Raw genomic sequence first — 23,903 nt, 5'->3', positions numbered from 1 at the left:
TAAAACATAATTGTATCAATACCATTACTCCTATTATCTTATATAAACTTGAAGTTGAATAGCACATTGCAATAGCACCTTTAAACCTGGCATAAAGCCCGCAATTTGGGAAAAATCAGGACCAGAAACCAGCTGGGTATGTAACTGTAAACCACCCATATAATCCCCAGATTCTACTAATCGAACCATTTCATGTAGTGCTTCTAATGTGTTTGGTGATAACTTATGTAAAAAAAAGGATATTATTTAATTAATTTAACAGGTAAAGTACTAAGAGAATTATACATACCTTTTGGTCCCTCAAAAGATCGTACAATACTTCTAATTTCCTCGACACTTCTTCCAATTTTCTTTTCGTTTGCTATTCAATGAAAAAATATAAAAAGTAGTTAAGGAGGGGATGATAATAATTATTTTTATTTATTCGTTTAACTCACCGGATTATTGGCAACACACAAACACCTACTCCTGAGTTCGTCAAGAACAATTTGTATTTTTTGGTGTTCGTCTGGAACGGGAGGTTTTTGAATGGGTTCAGGTTTCGCATACGCAACCTCGGCCACCTGTGGCTGAGGTGGTATATCCCCAAATGTTGGGGTCATCGTATTCTGATTAAAACCAGTCTGATTAATCATTTGAGAGTTAAAAGTAGACGTTGGAGGTGCAAACGATTGTTGCTGGGGTATAAACGGATGTTGCTGGGGTGTAAAAGGCTGCTGTTGGTTTTGATTTTGCTGCTGTGGTTCAAAATTTTGAACAAAAGGCGATGGTTGTGAATTAGGAGGGTTGTATAATCCCGGTTGAAGACTAGGATACGTTTGAGCAGCATTAGGTATAGGTGCATATGAATTGGAGGGTTGGGAAGCGTTTAGTGGCTCATTCGAGGGAAAGGGTTGATGAGTAGGAGCAGAAGATCCATACAGTGGATGAGTTATAGGGTCCTGTTTAAGGGGTTCTGCTCTCTTTGGCTGTAATAAAAGAAAATATATTCAAAAATATGCTCATTAGGGAATATTATTGTTTCTAGGGCAATCTTAAAACACATTAGTCAGTTAAGGAGAGGCATTTAAAGCAAATACAACAGGCGAGGGATAATGTTAAATTTATTATTAGTCATTATTATAGTCCTAGTGTTTTATACCAGGGCTTTAGTAAAACTTGGTTTTGATGTTTTATTAAAGAAAGAGGGTAATAATTTTTTTTTTTTTAATTTGTACACCAATCAACGTTGTAGGATATTAGAACAATAAATTAAGGCAAAAATTAAACTGTAATGTGCCTTTTCATGTTGCACACTTCATTTCTTAAAAAATACCTTTCTCCATAATTTCACACCTGAATGTTCAGCTGACATAATACTGGCTTCTCGTATGAACTTGAAATGAAAAACATAAATCGAATTTGGGAACTAAAACCTCTTTTTTTCTTTTTAATAATAATAGACAACTCCAGAATTAAGAAAGTAAACAGCATAAGAATAAAACAGAAATAATCTTTGAAATTTACCTGCATTCTTGAAGCTTTATGTAAAACGGGAGGATCGTTCCATCCTGGGGCTACAGTGGAAGGTAATGAGTTCATTGCAGAGATTGCTGGTTGTGCAATCTCTTGATAACCAAATGCTTGATCTCCAGCCCCACCGATGGCTTGAAACGTTGGCTGAGTACTTATTGGTGCATTATTATAACCTCCCGAAGGAATCAGGGGAGAAGGATTTAAAGCAGGTGCGGGAATAGGTGCTGGAATTGCTGGGGAAGACATCGAAGGTGGTAAAAGGGAACTTTGAGGCACTGGTCCAGCAGCAGAATAAGACGAAGGCTGTCCATATAACGTACTATTGTTTGCATTAGCCAAAGCGTCTGTTTGGAAGTTGTTGGTGTTAAAAAGGGCTGGGGATGATACAGGATTGGTACCAAAAGAGCTGGGTGTCATGTAAGGATTGCTGGGGTTTACAGAAGGATCCAACACGTATTTACTTCGAGTTCTAATACCAGAGTCACCTACGACAAAAAAAAATAAAACAAATGTTTTTAGGTATTAATTAAGGACTTACCATGAGCTGATCCAACGCTACCGGGTCTTGGGGGTTGCGGAGGTGCAGCTGAAGGAGCAGGAGAATAAGTCTTAGGTGGTGGGCCTCCCATGGGCGCTGGTGCAGGCACCTGGGGCTGCCAGGGTTGACTAGAAGTTGCGGCATTTGGAAGGCCAGCGTTGAACTGACCAAAACCAGCTGGTGTTGGTTTGCCAAACTGGTTGGAGGATGTAAATTGATTCTGGGTACTGTTATACATTCCAAAGTTTTGGGTACTGCCCCCTACGTAACTAGAAACAGAATGGCGAGACCTTTGTGTTGTTAACATAGGCTTTTTGCCCAAGGTGACGTGAAGGCGATCCCTAAGATCATTAATTTTCTGATTCTGGGAAGTACCGAGATAGTTTAGGGCTGTAGATAAACGGCCCTGAGAAGCTAAAAGCATGGCGTAATGGGAAAGAAGTGAAGCCAGATTTCCTGTTATCTAAATAGAAAAAGTAAACAATTATACAATTCAATATTGCAGTCAATAAAAATTGTTTACCTCGACTGTTCTTCCTTGACGTTCAACAGCTTTTTGGAGGAACGTAACAAGCTCAACCAACTCTTGAAGATTTTCAGTAGATTTATTAGCAGAGTCAGTCCACGAAGCTACAAGTCTTTCAAAATCTCCGGCACATATATAACACAGTTGGGCATCTCTTGTAAGCATGGGATCTCCTCTACTTTCTTCTTCTAGTCTGTTTGCTAACTGTTCTACAAGTTAGTACATTTTTAAGACAAAATAAATAGTTAAAGTGTATATGTTTAATTTTACTTACCACAAAGTCCTGGCAAATCTTCGTTAGAGGCGTGAGTAAGCAGAGCCACAAGGGCTTCTTTCCAACTGGCAATGTCACAACCTGTAGTTATCGAAGACCAATCTTCTGATACAATAGCAGAAATTAAAGAAGATACATAACCGTCACTTTTCTCTAAGTATCTAAACTGAGTTCTTGCCAGTAAATCTGAACCACCTGCAGAAACAAGATACTAAATGTATAAAATAATTATACATTCAGATTTTTTTAAATTTAAAATCAAAATTTACCAGTCATTGCAATAATAATTGCATCTGCATATCGTTCAGCCCTAAAACATAATTCCACTGCAGCCTCTGTATTTCCCAAAAGTAACGCCTGCGTTATCAGTCCATCTGTGTCTATAAAAAATTGCTTCATTTTAATATTTTGCTAAATATTAAATTCAATACTATCTTTTTACCATCTCCAGTTTTTATTTTAAAAGGCACACTACTACGAAGTGATTTGTTAGTTGCTGATATTTGATTCTGTAGAGGGGCACCATCAAAAGGACTGGGCTGAAATAATTCAACAAATAATAACAATCACATTAATTACAAAACGCATGTTAAAAATTAATTTAAAAGAAAACACAAGAAGGATATCTTCACCAATGTATTTGTTGACTTGACAATATTGTTTCGATCTAGATTAACACAATACACTTGATAAAGGTACTGTCTAGATGTAAAACTACATTTTATTAGTACACAAATCAGAGACAGATAGAAACAAGCAAACAGAAAGATGGTAGAGGTAAAACAGTTATTTTTTGGAGAAAAAGACAGACATAAATTAAAAAACAGATTTACTGGAAGGCACAGGACACCCAAAAAGCTTACCCAACGTATCTCAGGACTAACACTCTGAGGTCTGTCAATTTCTTCGTCATATTCATAATAACTATACTAGAAAATAATTAGTGAGCAGTTGTTAATAAAACACTTGAAAAATTAGATTGCAATTAACCAATGAAAGCCAACACAGAAGAAACATGGAAGCAAGTTGTTATTTACAATGAAATCAATATTAGCAAAAAATAAAGTTTTCAGTAACACTGAAATTATTAGTGGCTAATGGTATCAATAGAAATCATAAACAAACTTTTGAAAGCACTTATTACCTGACAAACAACAGAAAAAACTACAACATAAAACTTATTACTTAAAAAGTAAAATTAAAAAACTTGTAGTTTCTACACGATTTTATTATTCACTTTACATATATATGTTTCGCCACCTTACGAATAATAAAATGTTGTGGAAGTTACAAGTGATTCAATTTAACTAAGCAAAAGTAAATTCAATTAATTGTGTTACTTTAGTATAGCCAATTTCTTGTTATTAGTATAGGAAATTAATAAACTAACTAAAGGATTAAAAAATTACGTACTTTATTTAAATTGTTTAATTGGTCAGACAGTCCATCAACATCGTTATTCAAGTCGGTGCTGTTAGTAAACTCGCTCAGTTTCGAATTGACATCTTCAGCTTTGTACCCTAACAAATTCAGAAGTTCTGCCCTGGTATTCTCTTCAAAATAAGCCTTCAAAAAGTACCATATGTACCTTTTGTGCTGATCAGTCAATGATTCTGCTTTATTTCGACAATATTCTAAAAAAAGTAGATAATTTTCAATTTAAACGTGAACAATACTAAGGAAAAATATTAATATAATTTTATATTGAGGATAAAAAGGTTCAAAAGAAGACAGTTTCAACATCATTTTACCATTTTTATGGATGTTTTTTTGTGGAACACTCGCACCATAAGGGTAATTTTGGTAATTTTTACCCTTTTAAGTAAGTACAGAAACCAAAAATTTTATAATTACCTGAGTAATTTCCATACTGTAAGGCTTGTTCTAATTCAACCGATTTTTGGACAAGTTCTTCTTCAGTAATAACCTGACTTACAAATACAATTCTCTTTTGAACTACATGAGCCTGACCCTGTTGTTGACCATGTAGTTGTTGCTGTTGCTGCTGCTGCTGGCTTTGCTGAATGATGGTATTTTCAAAAGTTATTAGCTTTCCACCAAACTAAAGTTCAAAGATTATTAAAAATATAGTTAAAAAAATTATATTCATTACATACCCCAAAACTAGCTCCCACAGGCCTTTTAAACCACTTGGGAGGCTTACTTAAGTCACTGAAAACACTTGTCACACTTTCTTGTAATACTGGAGCTTCCATGTACCCTTCCATGCCTGGAAAACTGTCTGCAATTTTTTTGGTTGTTTGAACTTGAGCTGTTTTACCTGGAAAACGAATATAAATTTAAAAAATATCATGATGTAAAACGTGAAAATATTTTTTATACCTCCTAGTAGAGAATATACTGTTACATGTCCATCAAAATTGGGACAGGCAATTAATGCTGGATTTCTAGGACACCAGGCAATGTCAAAGTTCCACTGATTAGTTTTTGCAATTTCTGCTAATACTTCACCATTTGGAGCATTGGAATTAGGATCCCAACAAATTATTCGATTATCTTTGGCACAACTAATTAAAAGATCAGAATCTTTTTGACACCAAGCTAGAGATAAAATGCCTCTTTGATGGTTTTCCAGTGTTTTTAATGGCGATGTTGCAAATCTTAAATCCCATAACTGAATTATTGGAGCATGGTCCTCCTCTATAATACAAAATAATAATTATAATTGAGATACTTGTTATGTACTAATTAAGTAATATATTTGTACCAGATGCAAGACAGAGTTGAGTGGCAATTTCTGGATGCCATGCAACAACTTTCCACCTGATCCTTGACACAGTATCTGTTAATTTAATGATAGGTTCATTCTTACGCAAATCCCATACCACACATTTAGAAGCAAATGTAGAAGCCAAAATATGCTGCACTTGTTTGTTCCATGCAATACTCACTACATCTTCAAATGGCTGAGATTTAACTCCTAAAAAATATGTACTTATTTACCTTCAAGAATAATGTTTACATGATTATATAACTCACCTGGTGTCATGGGTGTGGTGGTATTGTTTAAGTCCCAAATATAAATTTCTGACTCTGCAGCCCCAGTGGCCAACAAATTTCCTTGGAAAGGATTAAAATCTACAGCATGTACAGGACCACTGTGCTTCTTGGGACATGCTACTAAGCCACTGTCACCAGATAATAACTGTGACACATTGTAAATTTGTATAACACCTCCATCACAACCTCCAACTATAGTACCACTGGTCTGATCTTTTCCATAAGGACCCCATACAATTTTATGAAATCTATGTTCACTTGGGGTACTGACCTTCAGGTCTGCATCCAATCCAGGTTCTGACAAATTAAGGGAGTAAATTTCTAGGGCTGCATTTGTATTAAAAGAGGCATCTAACTGCTGTGCTGCAGTCCCTGCTGCTAGCAATATTGGATATTGATTTATAGGAGACCATGCCACATTAGCGGTCCTTTCAATATCCTTTACTTTCATGGCAATTAAATGTAATTCTACAAAAAAGACATCATTTTACAAAAATTATTGTGCTACCAAGGTAATTTTGTTCAGAAAAGATTAATGTATACGTTTATAAACTAATTATGAGGGAGTGTATTTAAATGCATTTTAATTACCTTAGACTAAGAAATAGGAAATTTTACAAGTTTTAAAATATGGACATAACTTTGCAGCAACATCTAAACTTCACATGAACTGTCATCAGTTCCAACGTGGCCTAATGACACTTACTGCAACGTTGTCAGTTATTAAGGAAGAGATTTTAAGTTATTCACCATGAATCGTCAGGATATGGATTGGAGATTGGAGCTAAATCATACAAATTGATAAATATGATTTGAAACTTTTAATTTTAATGATGGACCTGTACTAAATCTTTGCAAAGGTCTTATTGACAACTTTTAATTTGGTTTATAACTTCTGTACACTCTTGGTTGAATATAAAATAGATAAAATGATAATAAAATCATGGACAATAAAGAATGCAATGAGAACATATTTTAAAATTTTAAAAAGTGTTAATGGATTGCCCTTTTAAAGGTTGTCGATGAAAGAATAATGTAGTACAGATAAGTACATTAGTTTTCCTTTTTTGAGCAATTATGTCCATTATTATGGTAGATATTCCCAAGTCGAGTATGAGCTTCTCTTCTAAAAATTAATAAAATGGAATTGAGATAAACAGATGAGCCCTGAAAGTGACCAATTAGGCCAGTGATAAATATCACAAAAAGTTTAATACTCTTAAGATTTACAAGACTACATACTTCAAAAAGCAACATCGGAAAAATGGAAGAAGTTTGGACTCAATTAATTTCTCACCATAAGTAAATGCGTTATGATTTGACAACGTTGTACAGACAACAAATATTATCATAACCTATAATTTATTAACATAACCTTTAATAATATACGTAAATACTAAGTAATTATAAGCCTAATTAAACATTAAAAAATTAATAAAACTGTAGAATTTAAAATGGTAGAGGATACCTCTAACAATAATTATAAACCAAAGGTATTTACTTACTGCAAATTTTATGTTTTCAAATTTATACATAAGCCCCTTTCAGGTCAAAACTAACAATAACAGGCCCAAGTCAGTTTATTCATGGACCGTAAATGATGTTCAAAAATGGTTGAGAAGGCACTGCAGTGATTATTATCAGCAGTATGGGACTCTTTTTTCCCAACACGAAATTATTGGAAGAGCACTTTTACGATTAAATGACAATTCCCTTCTGAGGCTTGGCATTAAAGATTCAAACCACAGAGAAGCTATTTGGAGAGAGATTTTAAAGCTAAGGTTAAAAACAGACATAATGGAGATAAGAGACCTTCAACGTCGTGAAATTTATAGTATGGCTTATGATTACTATATCGCCTAACTAAATGATATATTTCTCTATTGCTAAGCATATTGTAATGTTAAAATGTTTAATTACTGTATGTTTTGAATTATTTATTGATGGAAAAATATAAATTATTGTATATAGTTTGCTTTTTATTTATAAAAAATAACAGAAAATGAATTTCATTCTGAAAGGTATTTACACATTGCAAGGCAATTCTTTAACAAATTTTTATATTTAATAAGGTACAAAAGTAATGAAAACTTCCAAGTACGTATATTAGCACAAATTTCCCAAACAGTCTCTTAGAAAAGTATCAAAAAGTAAAATAAGGAAACTAAAATCAAATAAAGTAAAAGTTATATCCAGTCTTTTTCTTAAAAGTACTATTTGGGAAAGAAAGACAATCACTGTTGTCTCTTTTATAATAATCTTTGCTAATATTCTTATAAGTAAAGTGAATAAATATTGAATAAATTAACTAATATCTAAAGGAATGTAAACACTCACTATAAAGTAACACAGACAAATGGCACAAAATCACCTTCAAAATAAACATTAATTCTTATAAAAAGACATCACAATAACTAAACAGCTTTTTATTGCTGTTCTTCATTACTTTTGGTTTCTTCTTTTTTTTCTTCGGTTCTCTTTGCTTCAACTTTACGAATCGCTTTCTTCGACATTTCGCTTTCATACTTTTCCTCTTCACTGTTTGTTTCATTTTCATGGTCATCGTTTTCTTCTGTTTCGTCATCGTCCATCATGTATTTCTTAATGCCTTGTTCTAATACTGTTCTAAGAATTTTGCTGTCTTTTAAAATATCCAAATTTCCACCACCGGCTGCTCTTTTTCTACCATTTTTGAAAATAGAAGAACAATTTATTTCTTCAGCAGCATTTAATAGATCCTGATTAGAAGCAAACGCTAGCCTTTGAAGAATTGCACCAACAATTGGAACCAATGTTAAAAGCTGTGATCCAACAGCACGGTCAAATTCCACTTTCTGCTTTTCTAATTCAAGTCGCTGTTTTTCAACGTCTAACGATTGACGTTGAGTATCTAATAGGTCTTTTAACACGTTGCATAGCTCTGAAAAGAAAAATATATTTGTTGTGCGCAACATTGAATTTTTTTTGTATTAATTTAGGTTAATTCTCACTTTATTTCCCCTTTTTGTGCTTGTAGTTAGCAAAATACTTTCATATATTAAATGTATTGAAATATTTACGCAATTTGACCAGATTAATAGATAATATTTGGTAATATGACTCCAAATTTGTAAAACCCAAAGAGCGTTAATTTAAAAATACCGCCTTTAGAATGCAACAATAAAAACCAGTCGGCCATCTTAGGCTAATGTATTTTGGCGCTGTTTTTGAATTTCCCGTGTGAAAAGAATAATGCAAATCGGTTTACTTCGTAATTAATAAATATAATTAAACATTTCTTGGCATCACCCTTGAAAACTATGAAAACTATTCCAAAAAAATGTGTAAATAAATACGCATAGGTTGTTTTAAAGACATCCCAGGAATATGCTGCTAAAACAATGCTTAATTCTTTGTAAAATTATTTCATCATTTTGTTGTTTAAGTTTTCCATTGAATGTGTAATCAATAAAGTAACCGTTCTTTCCTACCTCTAGGAAGAAACGTAAGCTGCACTTGATTCTGATCGATGAATGACTTTAATAGTCAATTACGAATTAGGATGAAAAAACATCTGATGGAGATATGTTTTAAAAGTGTACAAGGGATCAAGTGATGCACCGTTTTTCTAATAATTTAGGAACATACTGTACATTACAAAGTCGAGTATGTTTCTACCGATTTAATTTCTTACCTTGGTGATTTTCTTTGTTGATCGCTGCATTGTTCGCTCCAGCTGCTGCTTGTGATGCCAACTTGTTTTTGTCAGCTTGTCCTGTTTGAAGTCCATTCAAAATGAGCAAAGGAAGGGGATACGAAGGGACTGCTCCTGTCGGCGGTTTCACCGTGTTGCTTCCTAATTGAAAATTTTGTGTAGGAATTGTGACGTTGGGTATAATGGTCGAAATTGCTTTAGTTTGAACGGTAGATTTATTGGTCTCAAGCTGTTTCGGCTTCAAAAGTTTTGATAACGGTGCCGGTTGTAAACTGGGCATTGCTGGAGGAGGCTCTTCGTTAGTTTCGGACCTGAAAAGAAATACATCCTCAGCAAATTTACTCTTAAAATGCACGCGTTTTTCAAAACAAAAGCCAAGACATTGTGATGCAATATATCCTAAATTTTCTGTAAGATTCTACTTTTTATAAACTTCTTACCCATCTTTTACTTTTAATTTGAAGAAATACATGGTAATTAACGACAAAACTTTGCGATTTTTATACTGAAACGAAATTTACTTGACACTTTGATGACATTGACGGAGTAACGAAATCAAACAGTAAACAGTATTTCGAGGCTAACCTTTCCACTCCAGATTTTCTTGTCCCTTCCTCTTCCATTTGTGGAATATGTACCATTCTTTACCGTCAAAAATATAGACAAGGATAATGTTGCGTTTCTTCATTTTAATGCAAATTTGTTTGAAGTTTAAGACGTTTTTCAATTTATTTATTTTTTTCCATGGTTTTTAGCATTGGAATTTGTTTTTAAAGTTTTGGATGACGTATTAGATATACTCATAAGAAAAATATTACGTACAATTATATGACACAATTTAGACCAACTTTTTGGCTTTCATTTTTCGAGAGAAGGTTGCATTTTTTTGTTTTGATTCTACAGGTGTTTTTGTTAACGAATTACAAATTAAGTTGGCGATTGTTTCGTTTACCTTTACCAGCTTTGGTCAACTTTTTTCAAGTGGCCGCTAATTGATAGCTTAATCCAGTGGTGTATCAAAGAACCTGTTAAGGAGCTTCCATAAGAATGCTAACCTTTTTTCGTTTAAAATTCATTATAAAAAGAGACCAGAGGGATGGAGGAAGTAAAATAGGTACTTCCCAAAAGTTATGAATAAAGGAAAAGCATGATTTTTTGTTTGGTTGACTAAATTAGCAAAAAGAAATAAATAATTTACGAACCCGTGTATGCTGTCATTAGTAGCCCAGGATTCCATGTCATCGTTGATGTCAATTTCAATTTCTTGCTTGATATCTTCACAACGGGGCCCTTCGAGGGCATTCTCTTCGGTCCTCCGTTGTCCCTGTTTACTTAAGATGGCGTCCATCGCTTTGAAATGGGGCCAATCAGGATCAATCGTTCCAATCCCGGTACCACAGGTCATGGACCTTTTAATTCGATGATATAGACATTTGAGGTTGCGAATTCGAGTCTTAATTTCGTCTGGTGTTCTGTAAAAACCACGTTGCTGCATGTTGGCGGCCAAAATTCGCATTACAGGGGCTTTTCTATGCGTTAGATACAACTTTTTTTGTATAAAAGGACTACCCCATAGCTGAATCAATAATTTGGTCTCGTCCTCTCGAAAATTTGAGGTACGTTTCTTTTGTAGGGTGCGTACCGCTGGGTCCATCGAAGGAGTAGTACTAATAACGGTTGAAAAATTTGCTTAGTAATTTTCTAGGCGGAAATTTTAACTAATTTCTTTTTTTTTTGTATTTGTTAGATAGTTTAAGACTTAATGTTTTAGTCCACCCGGATTAGTACTAAGTAAGTGTGGATTGTTCGTGTGTTCATGTTTTGAAATTAGTATATATTTAAGTAACTAGAAAACATAATAAAAAAACATTTGCAACGGATACTATTCATGTTACTCTTGGTAAGGAAACATTGTTAGGCAGTAGGCTTAAAAGACCCAGCCGTACAGGGCAGGCCTTCTAACACATTAATAGATATTTCTTTCTATTTTTTTGTTTAAAGAAGAACGGATTGTTTTAATGAAAACCCCTTAACGTAAAATATATTGAAGGTCTGACTACCAAAAGGGGAACACCATTTTGCCAAATGGTTTCGCACGTGCTTTGGCGCAACTGTATTCTTTCGTTTGAAACATTTATACTTTAAAATTTTAAAGGTTATATTGTAGAATCAAAGACAAACGGGGTACCAAACATGATATATTTGATTGAAAAAATAACCAACGACCTTTAGTTATAGAGCTTTACCATTTACAAGGTGAGTTTCAAGGCGGAACGTCGTTGGTTGTTTTTTCAATATTATGGTTTTGATTCTGCAATACAATTGAAAAAATCAGAGAAGAATATTGGAAACTAGTTACTAATGGGTTAGATTTGCAGAACAGTTTCTTTTTTTTTTAGCAAAATGTTTACTTAATTAGTACTTATTTCGTCAGTAAAGAGAGAATGCGCTTGATCAATAATGTTTATGAGAATGCGTAGATTGCGAAATATTTGCTAAAAGTAGGTGCACCAATATGAGTGTCTAAACTCAAATTGCAGCTTTGATATTTACCCAAAATTACAACATCAATTTTTTTGAAATTATTCGTTTAATTGCCATTAGATGCTTGTCTATCAATTAAGTACGTATAAAGTTTTGGGTTTTGGGCATTCCTTAAAAAAACACTGTGCTTTGATAAGATTTTATCCGAAAATTGTTTCGTTATTAAATTTATTGCATCATTATAATTGTACAGAATACGTGGCTTTGTCCCCCTTCCATTCGTCAGGCCGAGTCCACCCTTTTAGCAGACAGACCTTGGTTTCGGGCCAACTAAGACACTCACCTGCTTTAATTCAACTTCGCGCCAACTAAGATCGCTGATTTTCAATGGCACATAGCACATGAAACGATTCGAATTTTAATAGAATTTGCACTTGTTTTTCGCGAAATTGGGCAAATTTTACGTGGAGGTTAATGTTATTTTTCGCGCATTCTGTATAAAACCACCATCGAGCATTCGGTGTCTGAACCCGTCTCAATCACCCTACTGAAATGGGATCGATAATGTGCGAACGCTTGCGCAGATTCGCACACTTAAGTCTCTGCACGGGGTTAGAGGTAATATGCTACTCGGCCCACCTTTATTATCCTTGTCGGAGGGGTGTTTTGATATCGACTGAATCATAGTCGCGTGCGTCGACTTGGACGGGGGTTAAGCAGGGGAAAAGCTCTGCAGTAGCTTTAACGGTTACGCCAGGGGAAACTGCGTGCGCTGGAAATGTTCAGTATTGCGTCAGGAATTGGATTTGTAAACGAAAGGGGTTGATGCTACGGGAAAAACTCTCGCTCTAAAGGGAAATTATTAAGGGCGCAGCACGTGGCTGCGCATTGTTATCAATACGATTATATTTCTGATTCACAACTTTTACCACGTGTTCTTCTGTAGTTCTTCACTTTTTGTCAGTCGGTCGTGGAAAAATTAGTGGAAAATTACACTTTTCGGTTATATTGTAGAAAAGGACGCGTAAAATGCAATAGATTCGACGGTTTAAAAATTAGGACTTGATATTAGAGAAAATGAAAAAAGAAGAAGCGTTTTGCCTTGTAGACAAAATCGAGATACGGAAGATATGACATTCCGGAATTAGCTGACAATTAAATCGTCTAATTAAAAGATTAAAGGGTTCCTCAAGCATAGTTTCAATATTATCCAGTATCAGACTTTTTAGTTAATAATAGATAATTTTGACGTATTCGAGGAGGAACTAAACAATTGCAATCAAATGGTTGGGTTTAAATGCCCGTATTCGGTGCATAGTAACTTTAAAATTTTAATGTTTATAGTATTATTTCATCAAAGGTTTCCCTATATGACATCTGTGAAGTGCTGTACAACACTCTCTAAATTTGGTTCAAATTGTATTCCTAATTGTTAATTTTTACCATGTGTGTTAATTAATTTAGAATATAAGTATCTATAAGAAGGGCACCTCACTGTAATAATATATCTAAACTGTTAAGGATTCTACATAAGTTATCATAATTGTGGTAAAATTCTAATCATGAAAATAATAACAAATAACTCTGCAGGCTTCTTCTTGAGATTTTTTTTTATTTAGGAATGAAACGCTTTAAGGAGAAACAAGTAAAGGAACATTCTTCTTATAACGTAATTTATTGAAAACACTTATAATTATTTATTACAAACGACATATATATATTTTATTTATAATAATAAAAAATCTAGCACATCTTTGACTTTTAAAAACAATCGTATTGTTCTCTTCTTTACAATCTGTTTATCAAAATAAATTTATCGAAATCTTTCACGATTCTATTATTATGATTCTATATACATATGTATTTATTATAAATTCTGAACATTCTCCTTTTCCCTTGATTCGCCATATGTAAACTCAATCCTGGTCTACCTAAGTAATCCTGGTCCAAAGTTAATCTTCAGTTTTCCGATGTCCTTAGAATTTCCCGATAATTTTTTCCCAGTTTCGTATCTTTTCCAAAGCATCTTTGGCTGCTATCCCCATCATCCCTTCCGCAGAAGAAGGGGATTCTGAGCCTAATATGATATTTGCTTGTTCTAAACACTTTACCACCTCTTTTAAACGCCTTCTAAGTTCGGATTTGGTAATATCCTCTTGTTCATATTGGCGTGTCGTTAATATCATTATGGGGGCATGTAATTCATACAATGTTACCCCTGTAATAATTATGTTTAGCCAATGTGAATTCCGTTTTCGTTAGATATAATTCATTTAATTTTATTAATGATTTGGAAAAGATTTCCGATGGTTGTGATAACTTACCTCTTAATCTCGTATATCCTGGTTCAATTATATCGAATATTTTCATTATTTCCCTACAAATTTCCCGTTTCCGAGTCAGTTGCTCGTCAGTGAGTTCGTTTATTAAATATCCATTTATTTTTCCATAAAGTTGACTTAAGGATAGTTTCACTCCAAGACACAGGTAGTGCGAGGGATGTAAAACATTTCTGTACTTTTCCAAAAATTCTTCCATCCTTTCGATATCGTTACAATCTATGGAATCCACTTCTTGAGTTATTCTAAAAGGTTTATCGAAAGAGGCTTGTAAGAAAGTCAAACAATATTATACAAAAACAGGCAATATTCCAAAAAATTACCTTATTGAACTATTATTTGACTTCTTTGTTTCTTACCTGTTAATTAATAGTTTCATGGATTTCGCAGTGACCCTGTATCCAGGACAACGATTTTCCGATTCTTGAGTTTGACTATTATTACAAGACCAAGCTGCTTCAGGATCCAGCGGGTTGGTAGACAGAACCCATCCCTTCTCGCACTTGGGACACCTAAGGGCGCTGGTAAATGTGCCCAGCTCCGTGGGATCCGAACACCTTTTACACATGCACTCGAAAAACTTGTTTTCGAGGAGGTGTTCTCTGCGTTTTAAGGTGCCCTAATTATGATTCAATGTAACAGTTTAGTGAGGGAACCTTTTTAATCGTTCTGGTCGTTTTTCGCCAGAGGCATTTGTATAGATATGCTCATAAACTTTTGAAAAGTTTGACGTTGTAGTGGACGGGGTTAAATAAGGAAAAACTAACTTGATTTGACGTTAATTAAATTGTTCGTACTTTAATTTTAGGTTAATGAATTCTTAGAACCGCATATTCGCTTACCTGTAAGGTGTAAGCATAACTTAAAGTTATCGGTTGATTTTTTGAAATTGGCAAAGATGCTCTAATTGTTAACCTAAAATCCTTTTCTTCGTCATTATGATTTGTATTTGGTACGCAATCATGTGATAATAGGAATGCTGAAGGATATAATCCACGAATATTGACTCCATTTTGACCTATTTCGAAAGCATTCACCTGATGAAGAAGAATGTTTAGTGTCGTACCCAAATTGTTTGACAAGTCTGGATGGCACTACCATCAAATGCTTCTTACCTCCAAAATGCCACAAATGGTGTGTATTTCTTCCTCAGTATATTCCAAAAGTCCCCAGTCATTCCTGATCTTCTCAACAACCGTTTTTTGATTTCCATTCCAAACTTCGGGAATGTTGGCCCTTATTTCATTATGGGCCTCCATATTCATTAGTTTTTCATAACCACTTGGATTTAACGATTTCAAAAGAAGACACCTCAACGGTACTAGTGCATGGAGGTTAATTTTTAAGTCGTCGAAATTGGCATAATTCAAAAAATTACTCGACTTGGTTTCTTTTAAGATATTGCACTCGCTGGTGGAATGGCCGTAATATTGGGAAATTCCGGAACATTTTGGTGAACATAAAGGCCAGCCGCAGTTTTTGCATCTAGTGTAAATAATTTAATATAAAACAAAGATGTTGATATATAAGGGAGCTAATATTGAAATTGGACACTAAAAGCCAGAATAAGTCGATGATTTTCGATGTACAGAATTCCAAATAAGTGGGAAGAGAAAAAGCAGTAGACTATTAGTATTAGCTTTTAAGAAAAAGAATCTCGGTTAATTTAGGAATTCAAAAAATATTATTAAGAGTGCATGTCTGGAAATGTGGATGGTGGAAGTGCGGAAAAGTAAAAATTAGAAGCGTTTGATGTTATAGGCGGATGCCAAAACCACCGTAGTTAGAAAAGGTAAAAATGAGGAAGTATTAGAAAGAGTAGGAGAACAACACATTTTAACACATGAGGCGTTATTCAGAGAGATATTAGTATCTGAAATAGGATTAAAGAGAGGCATAAGAGGAATATATAGATTAGAGTACTGTTGGCAAACAGGAATGTGGTATGTTTAGTTTTAATGAAATGGGAAGAAAGTGTGGAGCTGCACGTTCAACTAGGCTTTGGACTGATGTCTCTGTGACGATAATCTCTTCAACAGAAACGTAAGAGTTCTGCTTATTGCGAAAAACGTAAAACTTTTATTTGTTTAATTTTTTTCTGGTAAAGCTCCTTTTAGATTAGCAATTAAACATATAAGCCAAACTTACTTGTGGTACTTATCCTTTTGGTTTAAGGTTTGATAACAACCTAAACATTGAACTTTACATCCAGTGCATGGGCCTACGACTAGGGGTGTTTCAGATACTATTATTTCTCCAGGTTCAAAATATCTTGCAGCCACCATATATCTAACAATTTAAAAGTGAAACACTAATCACTTCGGATAAAAGTTACTTTTTTAATATGTTGGTATTAAATTGGAATGGAAGCTCTCAAGATTCGGGGAGTACCTAGTATTCCCAATTTCCCTAGTCCCTTCCTATAGAATTATCTAGCTAGGTGGTCGTAAGGCAGATTTGATATTGATGTGTATAAACATTTTGAGGTGTAGAATCATAAAAATTGAAATTTTATTGCTCAAACTCAAAAAAAAAACTTCAGTGATATTTTTGGAGTCCACTAGAAATAAGTTATGGACAATGTAATTGAATTGAAGGATGATCGTTGTGGTTGAATAAACTTTTGTTGATCGGCATAATGATGAACTTGAGAGTCTTAGGTATTAATATAACACGTTAAATTGAATCATAAATTAGATCATTAATCGATTACTTGGATCGATTCCAATGAACCGCAAGCACATTTTATATGGATCGAAACACACGCATGAACCGTTCAGTTTTGTTTACGTAATTTGACAACAAACATTCGAAACAAGACAATGTTGCCTTTATATCTAAAAATGTATGTTACGAATGATGTATTCCATTTTGCGTTGAAAATTCCTGTTTTTTTAATACGCAATTAATTTTATCTATTCTTCAATCTTTTCGCATGCAACATCGATTGACGACGAGATTAAGATAAACAACATTTACCACCTGCGTGATTTCTCAATTTCTGCAGTTTAATGGATTCCGACTATTCCTTAGGAAAATAAAATTTTGATGAGAAATTTATGGAATATATATATCCACTAAAAAAGCTGTGAACATAATGTTTGCTTTCATTAGTCAATCAACTGTCAACAGTTTGTGTTGATAATTCCTTTTAAAATTTTAAAAGGAAGGATTATTTTTATTCTATACAGAATGGTCATGTCACAACGTATTGAATAATATTATTAGAAAGACAAGACACGCAAATAAAATGTTACCAAGAAATAGGTCATTATCGTTTTGAATAATTTATAAAAATATAGACAAAATGGTATTTGAAGCACTTGCGCACAAACGGGTCTGGATTTGAAGGATCGTGACCCCTCTCTGCCCGTTCACTTCTTGTGATGGGGATGATTAGTTATGAAATAATTTTTGAAACTAAATTTAATGATAGGTAGTTCTTTTGTCCTTTAAAAAGTTTGGAAACACAATGTTAAAAAATACAAAATATAAAACAGTAATTGTTGTTTTATTGGTAATGAATTAGATTTTTAGCTAAAGTGACGCAAAAAGTGTTCCGTTTAGAACTTTGTGTAGATATGCAAACGATTTCAATGTCAGTGTTATGGTCAGAACGAGCGCGAGCCAAAAAAGTTGCTGTACCTAAATAAAAAAACATAAAACAAAAAATTACGTCAGACAATTAAACGGTTGCTTCAAACATTATCTAGCTTGTTTAAAAGTTCTTTTCGGGTTGATGCACTAAAACGTATACCCATGCTTAGAGTACAGGTTTTGTTTTACTATAAATTTCTAAATTTAATATCAAAATAAGGAAAAATTGGTCTCCGCAATTGAAGTTATCAAAACTGCTGTCCATATTTTGTTCTTTGGAAAATAGAGACCATCTACAATAGAAACCTGAACTCTGTCATCTGGCTGCTTTAATTATGCACTACAGTTATATTATCAGCGAACACAGCTGTTTACTGATACCACCCAGGGATTAGCTGCGTGGAATTTGTTATCAAATTTCTAAAAACCTTTTGCTTTTACTGTTATATATTGTGTTTTTGAAGATAACGTATCAAAGATCTGAGAGAAGATACAGACCCCTAGGTACATAGGTTTAAAAATCGATCATGAAAAATAATTATGTAAATAGGTACTGATAGGGTTGTCTCGTTTCTATAATCCACGTCATTCATTCTTGTTTATAATGCCGTTTATAAAATCACAACTGTGCATTATCTCATTTGTATTTTTGCCAAAAATTTAGATGCTTTATTGTTCATGTTGAAGTTATTAAAATAGAATATTTAATGGTAGACGCTTTTCGCGAACACTATAAAGTAAACATCATGTACGGTAAATTTAGATATCTTTTAGATTGTTTACATACATGATTGGTATGGCAAAATTATGTCGGCGTGGATGGTATACGTACCTTCCCATAACCTTGGAGTTTTTGATGCGAAAATTCAATTCCTTTTCCTTCTTTTCCTTGCTGGAGTTCTCATCATCGTTGTTATTGTTATTGATGGGAATCAACGTATCTGAACCTTTTCTGGATTTCTGCCTCTAAAGAAAAAGACACAAGGAATAAGAAAATTGACGCCCAGAAAAGAGTACTAAGTGACCAAAACTGAAGAAATGCGTTCAAAGACTATTGAGAAATTGCGTCTACATCATTGATATAATCTCTGCAGGCCAATTCAAAAATTATTCTAAAAAACTTCGTTTGCCGCATAATAGATATTCCAGTTTATTAGCTCATTGTAATACAGTGTCTAATTGAAAAGGTAACTGATTTTATAAAGACTAGTTACAATCCGCCACGCCATTTTTGAATCCAATCATGTTGGTGAGAGTTTCAGTATGTGACTTTTTAAATTTTTAAGGTGTTACACGGTTAGTTTGTTCGTAATGCCATAAAATGTGACAGCAATTATTCAATGTCAATCGAAAATCAATAATGGAAGAACGTGATAATCTTAAATTCCGTATAAAACTGTCACTGAGGCTTTAGAATTAGTGAAGATTTGAAAACTAAAGGTGTTTATAGGCGATTTTCAGAGTTTTGTTATGAGAAAAAAGCATTGAATACAATGTACGTCCAGGTCAATCTATAACTGGGCAGTCACTTAAATTCTTCGAAAAGATCGGTCGTACCCTTACCAGGTCCATCGAGGACATCACTGGCATTCTCAAAACAACGGTTCATCTCATTTTCAATGATCAAAAAAATATTAGGGGGTTGAACATTGCCGATACGTGAAAAGAACAGGTCATATGAATCCAGACCTCATGGCTACTATCGTAATTGCTGTAGGAAACGTGGTGTTTTTAGTATGAATCACTAACAAACGGACCAAGTTCAGAGAAGAAGAGTCCAGAAAATCCAAAACCAAAAAAAGTTCAAATACAATAGGATTTTTCATAAAGAAGTTGAAACAAGACGTTCATATAATAGATATCACAGAATTGGATTGGAATGTCGAAAGCCAAATTCATGGTCTTTGCTGCATGATAATTCATCAGCTCACAGAATTAACATAACCTCTCGGTGAATTTTTGGTCAAAAAGGTACCGTATTCTTTAAACGTTCTCCTTATTCACTTGGTCTGTGACTTCCGGCCATTCTCAAATTTAAAAGTAGGTACTGTTGAAGGGAAAGCATGTTGATTAATTCTAGTCATTCAAAAGAAGCAATTCCAGAAGAACATCATATCCCCTTTCAGTTACCTTTCTATTTGAACACTGTAGGCATCATGAAGTAGTATGAATGATAGAATACGCATCGTAGGTCACTGATGGATTGGTCTCTTCGTAAACTCTCAATAATTAGTACTTTGTTTTCAGTTGATACGAGCTTTCTGTTGTTACAAGTGCGCTATCTATGGACTTATTTGGTACATTAAATTAATCAGGTTGTGCAATAAGTTTAGAGACATGTTACAATGCCAAGTGCAATGGACGTGCTTTTTCTGGTTTAGCGTAAGAGTGGTGCAATGGGAAGATTGTGAAATCTGGATTTTTTTCGCTTCTGCAGGCAGGTTAAAATAGCAAGTGTGGTTTAGTGAAACAGTGGTGCAATAGGAAGATTAATATAATTCGAAGTGGTCTGTATTCTGTCGAAACTGCCAGACGCGGATCGCGATTTCGATCTTTTTGGATCTCATCAGCGCGTCGCAGACAGCTCCGACAGAACACAGACCAACTTTTACCTGGTGTCTTAACAGCGCGATTTAGAAAATACCACAAATGGCGCGGTAAACGCCATCTGTAGTACGATGCTACATTTTAGGATTATGTATGCTCCAACAAGGTCCATTATGGTATTTTCTAATAGGAAGATTGTTTGGATTTGGATTTTTTCACATTTACCAGATATTTGAAGGGGTCAAAATTCAGTTTTAATTAATGAGTTACAATCCCTACACGTTACAAGTAGGGAGAATGTTTTCGGGCATTATTAAGGATGTGCCTCTAGGGCAGACCAGTTATAATTAAAAATTTATATCGGGTTGAGTTAATACTCAGGGTGGGTCAGCTTTTAATAATTGGGCCTTGGCCCACTTGGACCCATTCATAGCTACGTCCCTGAATTTGACCCTTATAATTGTCTTTTATATGGCAAAGGCTGGCACATAGTCTAATTTTGTCGCTCATATAGCGCTATAAATCAAAGAAAGAGCATGAAGAATACGCAGTGTTTATTCCAAGGTGTCGTACATTACGTTTTTCTTACACACTGGTGCGTCTATATTTGACTAGAAAATCTTTTTCAAATATTTCATGTTTCCTTTTTGAACAGCAGGACTGATACGGCCCTATTGTATATTTTGTTATAGTAAAAGAAAGCTATTACTGCCGCTTCTGTATGATTTCAAATGTACGATTCGTATAATATCTATTTTGAAATATTTGCTTCATCTATCTTTGATGTCGAACGTATGCAGTTCCTAAACGATAAAATCATCATGTGAAAAGCTGTAAAACAGTTCTCACGAAGTAATAAATTAATATTTTTGCATTTGTTGTCTTACAAGAAAAGACATCTCCTTTCTTTTTATTTTGAAACTAATGATTTCCTTATTTCTTCTGACATTAAAATCCAAGGCATGAATCTATTTTTGTGAACAGTTTGTTTTACTGAAGCACTTACCAAAAAATGTCAGATTTAAAAATACGTTTTTCATGAAAAATGGTGTACAAAAATTCCGTTTCCAGGTTTTAATTGTCTGTGACATGTACATGTTGAAGATGCAGAACTGGGAGACATTGTTTGAATTATTTTTAGTTTGTTTAACGTTAACAACTTTTCTGGAGAGATATTTATGAGTTTGATTCTGATCTTCAAACAAAATTGGCATTTCTAGAATGGAAATGATCGTTGTGCTTGTTAATTAAGGTAGATGATGTAAATCTAGATGTGATGACCTGTTTATCAACAAATCCTTTCAAGTTTAAACTTGTTTACGAATTCAATTTAAACTACAGAAAATAGATTCTCCATTTCAAAGTGATTACATGCCAAAAATAATTTTTTATTAACATTTTCGAAATTGCAATGCATTTTTGAGTAGCTATTTGTATAGACAGTTACTTTCATTCGTAAGGATTTTCTTGTAATTGAAGAAATAAGAAGAAAGTTCTATCTTTAATTTTTATTTCTAATTAAATGGCTCATTAATAATAACAATGGTCCGCGGTGGAACTGAAATTCTTCTTCCGAAGTCAAAAATAGAAAGTCATAAGTAGTTGAACGAGTTGGGGATGTTGTTTTGGCAAACTTTGTGGCGCCAAAGGATCAAAATTACGAAAAAAGTAATCTACATACCCTTCTTCGATGCAAAGACATATTTCTCTATTTGTAGACGGCAAATTCGTACGCGTGTGACTAACAGAGATTCTATTCGTGGTCGGCGACGATGTAACTTTTTCTTTATTCTGAACTTGTCGAGTCGTTCTTCATTACTAATACGGCAGTATGAAGAAGAAAAAGCAAAAGAAGAAGTTTTTTCTGATTCACGAACAGTATTTCAGTTCTAAATGCATCAGCAGTGACACTTCTTGGCACAGATAATATATTTTTGTGGTAGGTATCTCGCGAGCGCTTCTAGTTTGCGTTCTCAACGGGATGTCGAAGGTGGCTATGAATATATATATAGATTCGGCGATTGTTTGCCGGCCGGGCGGGCGTCCGTACGTCCCTTCCATGGATTACTTTGTTCTAAGTTGTGGGAGACGCCAAATCAGTGGCGGAGAAACAATTTCACTCGGTGCATGGTCAATATAGCACACATTCCTTCTAATTTTAGACAAAAATATGACCACATTTTCTATTGTAATATTGAACAATCGTCGGCCCTGAACTTTTGGATTATGGAAGAAGAAATGTTCGCTTTGTTTGTTTTTCACATGTTAGCAGATGATTGAACATTGCAAAACATGAAAAGATCTGGTCGTATGAATTCGGACATTATGACTAGCATAGAAGCTGGTTTGTGGAACTTGGCGTTTCGAGTATGTACCATTAACAAAGCGATCAAGTTCAGGGTAGGTGAGTCCAAAAATTTAAAACCAAAGGAGTTCGAATGCCAGAGGAATCTTTTATAAAGAATTTTTGCCAGAAATTGAAACTGTTGATGTTCAGGTGTTGCTATTTATATTTTCGAAGACGTTTACATGATAGATATCATAAAATTTGACCAAAACTTCGAAAGCCAAATTCGTAGTCTTTGCTGCATGATAGTGTATCAGCTCACAGAATCAACATTACTTATTGATGGAGTTTTGGTCAAAAAGATATCAAATTCCTCCACCATTTTGTATATTCACTTGATTGGGCTGCTTCTGACTTCTATCTATTTCCAAAATTCAAATGATTGTTGAAGGGAAGGCGTTTTGATTCATCTCAACCATTCAAGAAACTCTAACCGAGGTCTTACAGGCAATTCCAAAAAGTAACACACACTTCTTGCTAATTTTATACAAAAAGTTCGATCACAACTATCATTATTTAAAGCATATATTTTTCTTATGTAATACTCGATGAGTTCTGTTGATCGTGAGGTTTAGGGTTCTTTGTTTAAGATTATTTGTCAGTATCAGAGGTGCTCTCAGTTTCGCATATGATCGAAGACGAAACAGCACCAACAGTAAAACTCCAAACCGCATATTGTACCTCAAATTTGTTTTAAGTCTAATTTTTGTGTAGACCAGAACTATTAAGTGATCAAAACTAAAAAGTAACCCACTAGTATTCAATATTTTCCCGTGTAACCTTGTCCATTTGGACTGTAATGTGCTTAGAGACTTACAATTAGATCTAGTTTTGATGCCAATCCTGAGCCTCTAACTGAAGTGGACTGTTCTTGTTCCTGCCCATACCATAATAAATTGTAGAAAAGTGTTTATATGCTATATATTTGAGCTTTATGTGTTCTCCAAAGTTATAAAATAAAATTAGATCGAGAATATGGACACGTGTAAATACTTCAAATAAAAATTTAATTGCTTTTCCT

General features: G+C 34.1%; 4 protein-coding genes across 5 annotated transcripts; 1 reads left to right on the top strand and 3 right to left on the bottom strand.

Annotated features, from left to right (window-relative positions):
* Window positions 1–33: 33 nt before the first annotated feature.
* LOC108734789 (protein transport protein Sec31A) lies at window positions 34–6,577 on the bottom strand. Its single transcript, XM_025981305.1, has 16 exons — window positions 6,466–6,577; window positions 5,854–6,342; window positions 5,582–5,794; window positions 5,197–5,514; window positions 4,971–5,134; window positions 4,708–4,915; window positions 4,267–4,487; window positions 3,296–3,392; window positions 3,123–3,233; window positions 2,854–3,048; window positions 2,577–2,788; window positions 2,054–2,516; window positions 1,507–2,000; window positions 438–968; window positions 290–361; window positions 34–222 (listed from the first exon to the last, which is right to left on the bottom strand). Exons 2-16 carry the CDS (start codon window positions 6,323–6,325, stop codon window positions 34–36), a joined length of 3,960 nt encoding a protein of 1,319 aa, XP_025837090.1. The 5' UTR covers window positions 6,326–6,342; window positions 6,466–6,577.
* A 668-nt stretch (window positions 6,578–7,245) lies between these two features.
* On the top strand, window positions 7,246–7,844 carry LOC108735869 (protein aveugle). Its single transcript, XM_018468081.2, has 2 exons — window positions 7,246–7,367; window positions 7,423–7,844. The coding sequence occupies exons 1-2, from the start codon at window positions 7,329–7,331 to the stop codon at window positions 7,735–7,737; spliced, it is 354 nt and encodes a 117-aa protein (XP_018323583.1). The 5' UTR covers window positions 7,246–7,328; the 3' UTR covers window positions 7,738–7,844.
* A 68-nt stretch (window positions 7,845–7,912) lies between these two features.
* Window positions 7,913–12,643, bottom strand: LOC108735856. Of its 2 annotated transcripts, none has more exons than XM_018468061.1 (4): window positions 12,396–12,643; window positions 10,771–11,235; window positions 9,548–9,879; window positions 7,913–8,794 (listed from the first exon to the last, which is right to left on the bottom strand). In XM_018468061.1, exons 2-4 carry the CDS (start codon window positions 11,220–11,222, stop codon window positions 8,301–8,303), a joined length of 1,278 nt encoding a protein of 425 aa, XP_018323563.1. In that variant the 5' UTR covers window positions 11,223–11,235; window positions 12,396–12,643; the 3' UTR covers window positions 7,913–8,300. The 2 variants fall into 2 exon arrangements, with proteins under 2 accessions (XP_018323563.1, XP_018323571.1); XM_018468069.1 differs by having other exon boundaries at window positions 10,771–11,040; window positions 12,396–12,642.
* A 1,136-nt stretch (window positions 12,644–13,779) lies between these two features.
* On the bottom strand, window positions 13,780–22,529 carry LOC108735850 (SET domain-containing protein SmydA-8-like). The gene is made up of 8 exons (XM_018468047.2): window positions 22,217–22,529; window positions 18,821–18,954; window positions 16,540–16,680; window positions 15,507–15,876; window positions 15,234–15,428; window positions 14,751–15,010; window positions 14,377–14,636; window positions 13,780–14,270 (listed from the first exon to the last, which is right to left on the bottom strand). Exons 1-8 carry the CDS (start codon window positions 22,235–22,237, stop codon window positions 14,029–14,031), a joined length of 1,623 nt encoding a protein of 540 aa, XP_018323549.1. The 5' UTR covers window positions 22,238–22,529; the 3' UTR covers window positions 13,780–14,028.
* Between the last annotated feature and the right edge of the window lie 1,374 nt (window positions 22,530–23,903).

Source organism: Agrilus planipennis, unplaced genomic scaffold (assembly GCF_000699045.2).
Source record: "Agrilus planipennis isolate EAB-ADULT unplaced genomic scaffold, Apla_2.0 scaffold5, whole genome shotgun sequence".
In the NCBI taxonomy this organism is placed as follows: domain Eukaryota; kingdom Metazoa; phylum Arthropoda; class Insecta; order Coleoptera; family Buprestidae; genus Agrilus; species Agrilus planipennis.
This window is presented reverse-complemented; position numbering and strand designations above follow the sequence as displayed.